Raw genomic sequence first — 12,316 nt, forward strand, 5'->3', positions numbered from 1 at the left:
ACTTTTTAATTGAACTAAGAAAGGGTGTTCTAGTACACACCGATTCATGACGATCGCTCTGAGATCACTTCCGATGTCCTACAATTGATTAGCATAGTTCTTATTTACAAACCATAATCACTAAACCCCCAAAACTTACTTATCTATGATCGAACCATATCCCTAAAAAGCCTTCGAAACCTTACCTTTTTGCCAAAATCGATAGTAAGCTCCGAATCTGATTGCTCCAATGAACCACGCCTTTAATTCAACGCTTAGGAAGACTCTAATCACCGAAAGAAAACATCGCCATAATCCCTTAAAGCCATATGCCCAAATCGACGACCTCCCAGATTTTAGGGATTTGGCTTTTTCAAGTTGTAAAATAAGACTAGATCTGAAGTGATGAGCACTTACCACTTGTTCCTCTTTGATTTCTACATAGATCTGATGCATATTTATCCTCTAAACGATGGTAGAACTCGAATCTAGAAGATCTGAAGTTTCGCTATAAGTCCCTAAATCTATGGTATTTCGGCTTTTAGGTGATGAAGAAGATGATGGTTTGAGGCTATAACCTTGGAGTAACGTTGAAGCGAGATATTAAGGGTTTAGAGAAGATGAATGTCGATCACAAGGAACAAAAATCTTGAAGGATTTGGCTTTGGAGAAATCGGCACAAGTAGTGAGTTTTCAGATTTGACCTTTTAATGGCGATTGGTGATGAAGGTTTAATGGAAGATGGGATCGACAAAGAAGGTGAATAAGATGGTCAGAAGGTTTCGGCTAGAAGGAGAAGCATAAAGGAAGAGAAAACATGGAGGAAAAGAGAAGAAGAAAATTGGCACAATGAGAAATAGACTTGTGTTTTCGGCTTTTGTGAGAATTCAGAAAAGATGAAAGAAAGCTTTCAGGTGGCTAACCCTAATTCTCCAAGATAGAAAAGAAAAGAACCTAACCCTAATATTAAATTAGAGCAATTGGCCCATCTCTCTAAGGCCCTTGTCGAAATTTACTTGTGTGATCACATGCCTAGTACATGCCTAAAAATTAAAAGAAAAACAATATGCCTACCTTACAACTTGAACCTGGACCTCCAATTCCTTCCCAGCGCCACTTTTTTAGGAACTTAGTGGCGTCACCTTGCCACTTCAGCAAGGCCTTATTTGTGTCATAACTTACGCAGTTCTTCTTAAAAGCCCACTTAACCAAATCTCCTATTCACTTAAAAATCCCACCTTGATATTTTACCGTGTTTAGCTTAGTCTTGGGCCTTCTAAAGGTCTACTAACACATTTAAACATAATTCCAATATTTAGAACATGAAAATTTCAAGATTTACTAAAATCACAAAAACCCAAAAAATCCCAAAATCGTATGCTACAACTAATATTTTTTTTCCTTTCCGATAATAATAATAATTTTATAAATATATCTAATAATAAAATTTCAAATATCAATAATACAGTAAATAATAATAATTTTCATAAAATTTTCAAACATACATACAAGAATATTTTTCTAATAATAATAATTTTATCTCATAATACTAATTAAAATTTTATAAAAATTTAAAATATCCGTAATAATAAATACATAAAAATTTTCTAGTGGTAATTTAATAAAATAAATATTTTTCCTGAAACGATAATATTTAAAACTTCCTAAATATTCAGTGTTTTCTTCTATTCGAATCCTGCACTCAAACCCAACTCTTCTAGGCCCCAAATTTAGGATGTTACTGTGTTGTGTCATGAGGTTCATGCTTGTTTTGGTTGCTAACTTGATGTGCATGTTAGCCATGGTTCAAATCCTTGTTATGCCATGAAAATGGTATTTGGCCAAGGTTGATATTGTGTTAAAGCCATTGCATGCTAAATGTGAAGCTTGTTGATGATGCATGTAATGATGGATTGACTACTCTTGAAATTTCTTTTTAGTATTCTTGAGTAGGACATTGAATTCTTTGTTTAACCATGACCAAAGTTAAAAGGGTATGGTTGTGATGTATTCGGCCATGGTGCATTCATGAGCATGATTTATGCTTGTTACTTGATTGGTAAAAATTTGTGTTTGGATGGGTATGAACCCCTTGAGATTCGGCCATGCACCTATATATATATATATATGTTTGCACATGATGTGTTGGAATGACATATATACTACCTCAAAGTATGTATTTTCATGTGATTGTGTTTTGATTATGAAGCAAATGATAGATGTGTATTGAGCTACAATATGTAAAGCATTAGCTAGTAAAATGTGTGCCATGCATGTGTGGTATTAAACATGTAATTGGCCTCAACATCAACATGCATAATCGGCCCATGAATGAGTACCTAAGAGGTTGTGTTGTTCGGCCATGAGTAAGCATGTTGAAGGCTTTGTGTGTTGAGTCGATTCATGAATTCCGTACTTATGTGACTTTAATGTCTTGTGAATATATGTGGGCTAAGTGCCTTGAGTTCCTCTTTTTGATACTCAAATGATTGAATCAATTTATTTGCTAAATTAAGCTCAAGAGCAAAGAGGGACCAAATCCGATAAAGGGAAGGAAAAAGTAGTCGAATAGCCATCGGAATCATTCGACAACATCCGAGGTAAGTTTTCGAGTATCGAACTTAGATTTTGATTCGATTGAATGAAGTAATAAGCAATCAATTTGTGCCTTTGTATGTGGCCATTGAGCCGAAATGATATTTTTGCTAAGTGAATTGTGCATAAAAGTTGTGTTATGAAATTGAAACAAAGATGTGTATGAATGTTCGAGTGATATCCGGCTAAGCCCAAGGCAATTGTGCAATTGTGATATCGGGCTAAGCCTCAAGGCAATTGTGCGAAGTTATGATATCGGGCTAAGCCCAAGGCAATTGTGCAAATTGTGATATCCGGGTTAAGTCCGAAGGCCTTTTGCGGGTTACCATAACCGGGCTATGTCCCGAAGGCGTTTGAACAGTAGCTATATCCGGATAAACTCCAAGGTATGTGATTCGAGAACTTTGAACTTGCTGGAAAATTTTCAGTTAATGCACTTGTGAAATTCCCAACAACAAGGTATGTTTTGTGTGTGCTTTGCACACTATGAGTAAGTGCGTATGAATATTCGCTCTAATGATAAATGAGCTATCGGCATTAACTAGGCCGTTATTTGTGTATGAATATAAGAGTTGGGATTGTGAAGTAAGCATGTCTTTGAGAAATTGTGCATATGAATTATTGTTTAGCTACTTGAATGCTATGCTTTGGTTGTGTGTATATTATGGCTCAAACTTACTAAGCATAAATTGCTTACTCCGTTTCTTTGTTTCTCTGTTTATAGATTTTGCTCGTTAGCGATCGGATTCGGGATCATAGAAGTTGAAGTCAACCACACTATCAAAGCCCTTTTGGTACTCCTTTAGTTGAGTTTTGGATATGGCATGTATAGGACTACCTCGGTTGTTTTAAGTACTTTGTGATGTATATGTAATATGCCATGCGAAAATGGTTCGTAAAAGTGAGTACTGAATTTGACCATATGTGGTTTGTAATTATATTTGGTTTCATGATGTGATTATGGTTTGGAATGAGAGAGTTGGTCACATGATCAGCCATTGAATGGCTAAATATGATCATATGTTGGACCTAGGTATGACTAGACTATAGTTGGTCCATGGGAACTACAATATAGGTAAAGCCTACCTTAAAAGCAGATCTTGCCAATTGCAGTGACGTGGATGTGGAAAATCACCAAAATTTTTAGGAATAGTGTTAAAAGTGAATAAATTATGTGATCGAACCTTGACGAGTCTATTTTCATATGAAAGTAACAAAACGATCATATGAACAAGATAACGAGAGATATTAAAGTTCTCGTGAGACAGGGCGTAACGGTTTCGGGTCTCCTGTCATGAATTTGAAAATTTACCATAAATTATCCGTAATGAATTAGAAGTCATGCATTATATGTGAAGATTCCTTTTGAGTCATTAGAAACAAACGGCATCAAGATTGAAACCTGTGTGAGAGAGATATTCAAGTTGTAACGTAGAAGGTCGGTGTAGTCGACCCTCGTAACATGGGTGACTTTAACTAATAAACTGTACCAATTGGCCTGACCAAAATTCTAAAAATAAATCCATGCATGGATATATGAGTTTAAATTCAGGAAAATTTACGGAATCGGTTTCGAGTTGTGAAACTCGAGATATACTTTTTAAAGCTTACATGATGCGGTTTTCCAGCTTGCTCGGAATGTCAAATTGGTTTGCCATAAGTGGTTTTGGCTTGTTAACCCCTCGTGTCCGACAACGGCAACGGTCTCGGGTTCGGGGTGTTACACCCGAAGTTATTGCGGCAATGGATACAACCCAATTAGGAACCCTCATTATGAAATTAGGAGCAGCAAATGCCAAAGCAAGGTTGAATGTATATAATGGATTAATTAAGAAACCAGGTTCTCCCCAGGCTTTGAAAGCCCTTAATTGTTGCGTTGAGGCATACAAATACGCAATCTTATCATTTGAAATGGTATCTTCAGAATTGGTTGAAGATCCCGAAAGCGCAAACTATGATGTAGCTGTTATAGGTCCCGAAATTGCTAATTGTGAAAAGGAACTGATTAACGCAAAGGTTCAAGCACATCAACTCCTTGCTGGGAATCGATTTATGAAATATTATGTCTCAATGGGATATGAGATAACATCAACTCTGGAGCTTGAAAATCCAAATGAGTATTAGGCAAAAAATTGAGGGAATATGTATAGATAATAATGTGTGAATTTGTTATCTTGATTGATACTATATAATATTGATGACATAGGCGTGTTGCCATTGTTCTTCTTGTTGAAACTGTGAATTAATTTAAATAATCACCGTAAAATTATATAATTTTTCATATTCCATTAATTTAATTAATCCTTAATATTCCAATTATTAGCTATTCAAGGTGGACTCAGAATCTAACCAAACCGAAATAATATCAACCTACTTACCTCTTCCATTTATGGCCCTTTTGCAAAAATATGTAGTAATTACACCTATTGTTCCAAGATGAGATTTTTGTAAGAAGGAGTGGTAGTATTTACCGTCTCCAACCCTACTTGTGCCGTACTCCATTTCATTTTATTTCTTTCCTTAATTGCCTTCTCCTTAATGCCTTATTTTAATTCCTTGCATCCAGAAATACTTGTGAACTTTCCCTTATTATCAAAAGACCAAATCATGGAATCATTACCTCTTAATTGACAAAGCCATATCATTTGAAAATTACTTTATTCAACTTCAAGAAAGAATAATGAGTCATTTGTAATGAAAAGATGGGTACACAAAGATCATTTAAATTGTTATTACTAAGATATTTTACTCTATCCGGCGCAAAAAAAATGATGCTACTTTAAAGATTTTGTTGTTCTTAGTAAATAGAAAACAAACCACATACACGGGTCTATCTTGTTCTTTAGTTCTTTTTAAAAATTGTAATCAAACTATCTAGATGGGGCCAGTTCTTTCTCATTTGTTCTTTTCATATGATTTTGTAATCTATTCGAAATTGAACTTAAAGAATGTTCGGATCCTTAAAGGAATTCTTCACCGCTTTCTTTAGTTTCTCAAGCCATCGAGTCAATGCCCAGAAAACTAGCATTTTCTTTTTTGAAGGAGTGGATGAAGATATTAGTAACATGCTAAGTAGTTTACTTGGATTAAAAAGGGCCCAAGATATTGAAATGTCCTTGGGTGTGTCGTTATTCCATAACTGAGTTTCTAACTCTACATTGCGGTTTGTGGTAGAATAGGTGCCTAGAAAATTGAGTAATTAGGACGCTAAGCAGCCTCTCTATGGTAGGTAGTGTTTTTTAGTTTTGTCTGTTTCTTATTTTTTACCAAATTATTACATGCAACCATTGTTCATTTGAAATGTGTTTGCATATAGATTGAACAATCGGTGAGACAATCCATATAGGTGTCGGCTAATGGTGGAAAGAGAGTGTCTCTAGTTGGTTGAGACGCTAATTGTCAACCTCGTGCTTGTGGATGATGAGGTGTAACACCTTTAAGGGATTTGAATGCTTCATTTTTTTGCTAAAATTGGGGTTTAATCAATTCCCTAAGCATACTGTCTTTTAGGATCGAGTTCTTCAATCAAGTAAGGAATGAAAGCGAGGGCCGAAAGTGTTGCACGAGGAAGGTGTTCAAAGAAGATGGAGAGGACTTGGTAAGGTACGACTCGTATTGAGAGAGATTTTATATTGGTCTGCATTTGGACCGGGAATTTCGCTCACCGTTGGTCATCATCCACTCATGTACATTCTCAAATCAATATTGGAATTTGTTAAACCTTTGCAGGTTGCTACTTGGCCAGCTCATCCTCAGCCTTGATAAGAAGGATTCATTTGTTTTTAGAAACAATAGTCCAATTGCAAACCAAGTGTATTTCGAGAGAGAGGAAAAAAGCTGCTGACTAGCTTAATAAGGTGCCTTTAAATAGGAATACAATGGTCCAGGTGTTTGTTATTTTCCCTGAGGAGAGATGTTAGATAAATTTGGGTTTGATAAAGTAGTTGTTTTTTCGTTTGTAATTATTTAGTGGAGTTGGTTAGTTTTATTTACACACCAAAAGAAAAGTTTATTGCAACCAAAATTTTCAATAAAAAGAGAAATCAATATAATTGTACAGTCAAACATTTATATTAGAAAATAAATTACTAAATTAGTTTCGTTAACAAAATTGTAAAATAACTTTATTGTTATAATTGATTCTAATGTATGTTATCGTAATTAAGACTTACCCAAAAATAGATTTGTTTTACCTTTATAAAACGTAGTAAAAGAATTAAAAATTACAAGATCAAAATTTGTAATAAAAATTATCTTCAGATAGTAGTCAACAACGCAATGGCTTCTACAAATCAATTATGCTTAGTTTTAGTTATTTTCTTTTAGTCTTTTCACTTTCTTCTTTGTCAACAAGTGTAATTATTCCAAAGGTTAATGTTTCCCTTTTGATACCTTCATCGCAACTAGTAGAAAATTTATGCAATGGTAAGGCAATTCAAGATCGCGGGTTTTGTTTGAAAGCACTTTCCACCCCCGAAGTTATTGCGGCAATGGATACAACCCAATTAGGAACCCTCATTATGAAATTAGGAGCAGCAAATGCCAAAGCAAGGTTGAATGTATATAATGAATTAATTAAGAAACCAGGTTCTCCCCAGGCTTTGAAAGCCCTTAATTGTTGCGTTGAGGCATATAAATACGCAATCTTATCATTTGAAATGGTATCTTCAGAATTGGTTGAAGATCCCGAAAGCTCAAACTATGATGTAGCGGTTATAGGTCCCAAAATTGCTAATTGTGAAAAGGAACCGATTAACATAAAGGTTCAAGCACATCAACTCCTTGCTGGGAATCGATTTATGAAATATTATGTCTCAATGGGATATGAGATAACATCAACTCGGAGCTTGAAAATCCAAATGAGTATTAGGCAAAAATTGAGGAATATGTATAGATAATAATGTGTGAATTTGTTATCTTGATTGATACTATATAATATTGATGACATAGGCGTGTTGCCATTGTTGTCTTTGTTGAAAGCGTGAATTAATTTAAATAATCAACGTAAAATTATATAATTTTTCATATTCCATTAATTTAATTAAGCCTTAATATTCCAATTATTAGCTATTCAAGGTGGACTCGAATCTAACCAAACCGAAATAATATCAACCTACTTACCTCTTCCATTTATGGCCCTTTTGCAAAAATATGTAGTAATTACACCTATTGTTCCAAGATGAGATTTTTTTAAGAAGGAGTGGTAGTATTTATGATACACAAAGAAAGTGGGTTTAAAGATTTCAAAGGGTCCTTGTTGTGATGAAAGGGCAAAGAAAGATTGCCAAGTTATATGTTTCTGTGGTTCTATCATATCGTGATGCAAATTGCCGCTTCCTCTTCCTTGTGATGATGATATTATTAAACTTTGGCATATGCGCCTAGGGCATATGAGTGAGAATGGCATGGCATTAAGCAAAAGAGGACTTCTTAATGGGCAAGGAATTTGCAAACTAATTTCAGGAGCACCGTGTTTTGGGAAGCAAAAGAGAGTTCGATTCACTAGAGGAATCATAACACGAAGAAACGTTGAGTATATCCATTCGATCTGTGGGGGCCGTCAGAGTGCCTTCGAGAGGTGGAGCTAATTATATGCTAACCTTTATTGATGATTTTTCCGAAAAGTTTGGGCGTTCTTCCGGTAGAAGCGATGTGTTTTCCACATTTAAGTCTTGGAAAATTATGATTGAAAACACGGAAAACAGATAAAATACCTCCGATGCATAATGGCTTAGAGTTCGCTCGATGAGTTTAATAGATTGCAAGTCGAAGGATCATGACACTTGATGTCACATATACCCACGTTAAAACGGCGCTGCGTAACTAATGAATGTAATATCATGGAGAAGGTTCGATGTATGTTGTCAAATGCCAACTTCACCAAGTCATTTTGGGCGTAGCGCCTCTATCGCATGTTTTTGATCAACCGATCTCCATCCGCTGCGATTGAGAAAAGACTCACAAGAGGTATGGTCCGTAACCGCTAATTATTCGATTTAAAGATTTTTGGGTGTTCCATGATGCTCATGTTGATAATGGAAAATTGGAACCAGATCCATTAAATGCGCTTTTCTTGGTTATAAAGTGGTGTAAAAGGCTATAAGTTATGGTGTCTCGAAAATAGAAAAGTTGTGATTAGCAAGATGTTGTTTTTGATGAAACCGCTATGCTACCTAACTTATCTCTTAAAGACTCTTCCAATAAAGAAAACCAAAAGGTGGAGCATCGATTAATACAGAATCAACTCCTCAAGCCAAGACAAAATTGAGAATAGAGTTGCTTCTTCACCGCAATACTCTACCAAAAACAGACAAGAAGAGAAATTAAACTCCAAAGAAGTATGCCGAGGTTGATCTAGTTGCTTATGCTTTAAATGTGGTGAAGATATAGATGCTAATCAAGAGCCATTTAATTATTCTCGAGGCGATTAGTGTGAAGACTGTAAAAGTGGATGTTTGCTATAAGAGGAGATGGAATCACCCCACAAAAAACAGTAACATGGGATCTTGTAAAACTTCCTAAAGGTAAAAAGGTTGTTCGTTGTAAATGGGTGTTTAAAAAGAAAGAAGGGACTCTGGAGTTGAAGAACCCGGATATAAAGCAAGGCTTGTTGCAAAGGGTTATGCCAAATTCCGTGAGTGGACTTCATGTATGTGTTCTCCCATTGTTAAGCATAGTTGATTGAGCTTTGCTTGGTATTTTGCCATGCATGATTTGGAGCTTGAGGTTAGATGTAAAACCGCATTTTGCATGGAGAACTTGAAGAAGATATTTACATGCAACAACCAGAGAGTTTTATAGTCTCGTAAAAAGAGGACTATGTTTGCTTGTCAAAAGTCCCTTTACGGTTTGAAACAAATACCAAGACAAGGGTACAAGAGGTTTGATTCCTTTATGACTTCTCATGATTTCAAAAGAAGTAGTTTTGATAATTGTGTCTACTTTAAGAAAAAAGGATGGTTCTTTTGTGTATCTACTTTATGTTGATGACATGTTGATAAAGAAAAGATAAAAAGAGAGAAGAAGGTTAAAGCCCAACTAAGTGAAGAATTTGAGATGAAAGATTTAGGACCAGCAAAGAAGATACTTGGTATGGAGATTCTGAGATAGAAAAGCAAGTAAATTGTACCTAAGTCGGAGGGTACATTGAGAAAGTTCTTGTGTTCAATATAGAAAGTGCTAAGCCTCGTTAGTACTCCTTTAGCAGTGTTTTGCACGAAAGCACTTTCCACTCCCGAAGTTTTTGCGGCAATGGATACAACCGAATTAGGAACCCTCATTATGAAATTAGGAGCAGCAAATGCCAAAGAAACATTGAATGCATATAATGAAATAATTAAGAAACCAGGTTCTCCCCAGGATTTGAAAGCCCTTAATTGTTGCGTTGAAGCATACAAATATGCAATCTTATCATTTGAAATGGTATCTTCCGAATTGGTTGAAGATCCCCAAACCGAAAACTATGATGTAGCTGTTATGTAACACCCCAAACCCGACCCAGACGTTATGACCGGATCCGACATGCCACATCGAAGCGTTCAAAATATTTTATATTGTTGATCCAGAAAAACTTACTTAGTGTTTTAAAAGATAATTTCATTATAGGTTAATGTAACACCCCAAACCCGGCCTGGACGTTATGACCGGATCTGATGCGCCACATTGATGCGTTCAAAACATTCCGTATTACTTAGTTTGGAAAAGCTGAGTTGGTGTTGTAAAGACACTTTTAAAGGTAGGTTAAAGTGAATAGAAGGCATGCACCGGTAGGAAACCGAGAAAAAAGAGGAGGTGAGTCCGTTGATTGCTTAAGTACCAAGCTCTTCCGGATCCAATCCTAGACATGCACACCACCATTGCCACACTCTAACATCTCGTATAATTTTGAGAAAATCGTTTGATTATGTCCGTCTTAAGAAAATGTTTAAGTTGAAAACGTTTGTTTAAAATATTTATTTCCTTGGAAAAACATTTACTTTATGAAACTTTGCGGCGTCATCGTGATCTTTTAAAAATCAAGTAGTTTTTATAAAACGAACCCTAGTGCTAACAGTTTAATAATCCCCAAAATAAAAATAATTAAAAAGAGCGGCCTTATTACAACTTTAAACATAATAAAAATAAAATAATCCAAATTAAATGCTAAACTTATTTAAAATTGGCAATCCATCTTCATGGCCACTCTGAATCCCTTGACCCAAGTCCACCAACTAGGGCTCACTGCAAGGAGGGAGGAGGAAGGGGTGAGTTTGGAAAACTCGGTGTATACAGAAACCCATCAAAGCCCAATTCAGCTCGAGCCCATTGGGCCTAAGCCCTATTCAGGATAAAGATTACGAGAGGTCAAGCCCTTTTCGAATCTGAAGAGCAAGGCCTTAGCCCTTTTACATAACAATTGTGGCCTATAGGCCCGGTTCGATAACATGAGTATCAACAGAAATAATGAATGCAAGCCCATGCTGGGAGACTACTCAACCCACCAACCGCTACACCGCCCCATACCACCCTACACACCATGTGGGGAATATCTCAACCCACCCACCCACACACCACAGTTGCGACAGCAGCACTCAAATTCAGTCATTGAGGCAAAGCCTCCGAGACGTGGATGAACCACTTTCGATTACTTCCTCGTTAATACCCCAATCCCATGCAACAGATATTAATAAAAGCATATCATGTAAAATACAACATTGATTATTCATGCGATTCACCAATTTAAACCCTAGGGGTATATTGGTAATTTTGCTCTTTAGGGTAATTTTAATTTTGCTCTTTAGGGGTAATTTCGTGATCTACGCTACTACACAAGCTAATTCATAATTTTTATCAGTTTTATGCAATTTGATTCCACCATCTACCTAATGAGGCTAATTTGCCCATCTCTTACCCATATTGGTCCGTAAGCCCATTGGGCCCAGCTTTTGGCCCATCGAGCCCCTTTTACGAAATACGTTAAAGCGTCACACGAACTTGCTTACCACCTTGCGGTGCGGATCTAACAATTACTCTATGCCTTGAGAGCATTTGCATACTCACATGATCATGAAATCTGGAATTTGGCATTTTCGCTTTTAAATTGAACTAAGAAAGGGTGTTAATTACACACCGATTCATGACGGCTTACGAGATCCCTTCGATGTCCTACAATTTATTATACAGTTCTTATTTACAAACCATAATCACTAAACCCCAAAACTTACTTATCCATGATCGAACCATATCCCTAAAACCTTTGAAACCTTACCTTTTGCCAAAATCGATAGTAGCTCGAATCCGATTGCTCCAATGAACCACGCCTTAGATTCAACGCTTAAGAAGACTCTAGTCGAAAGAAAACATCGATTAAAGACTCTTAGAGCCATATGCCCAAATCGTGACCTCCCTAATTTTAGGGACTTGACTTTTCTTAACTTTGCAAAATAAAACAGATCCGAGATGATACGTACTTACCCCTTACTCCCACTTGATTTCCACGCAATCTAGTGTAGATTTATCTATCAAGCAGACGGTGAAACTTCGATTCCCCAAAGTCTTGAAGTTTCGGCTATAAGCCCCCAAATCTATGGTTTTTCGCTTTTGTGTGATGAAGAAGATGATAATGTGGGGCTACAACCTTGAAGTAGAATTGCGGTGGAGATCTAGGATTAAGAAAAGATAATTGCAAATTAATAAAACAAAAGAACATAGGAGAACACGGCTTTGAAGAAATCAACACAAGCAATGATCACGAGTTTGACTT

General features: G+C 36.2%; 1 protein-coding gene across 1 annotated transcript; it reads left to right on the forward strand.

The window, feature by feature from the left end:
- The first annotated feature begins 4,317 nt into the window (after positions 1 to 4,317).
- LOC128288375 (uncharacterized) lies at positions 4,318 to 4,698 on the forward strand. Its single transcript, XM_053024855.1, has one exon. It carries the CDS (start codon positions 4,318 to 4,320, stop codon positions 4,696 to 4,698), a length of 381 nt encoding a protein of 126 aa, XP_052880815.1.
- Positions 4,699 to 12,316: the final 7,618 nt, after the last annotated feature.

This window comes from Gossypium arboreum, unplaced genomic scaffold (genome assembly GCF_025698485.1).
Source record: "Gossypium arboreum isolate Shixiya-1 unplaced genomic scaffold, ASM2569848v2 Contig00209, whole genome shotgun sequence".
Classification (NCBI taxonomy): Eukaryota; Viridiplantae; Streptophyta; class Magnoliopsida; order Malvales; family Malvaceae; genus Gossypium; species Gossypium arboreum.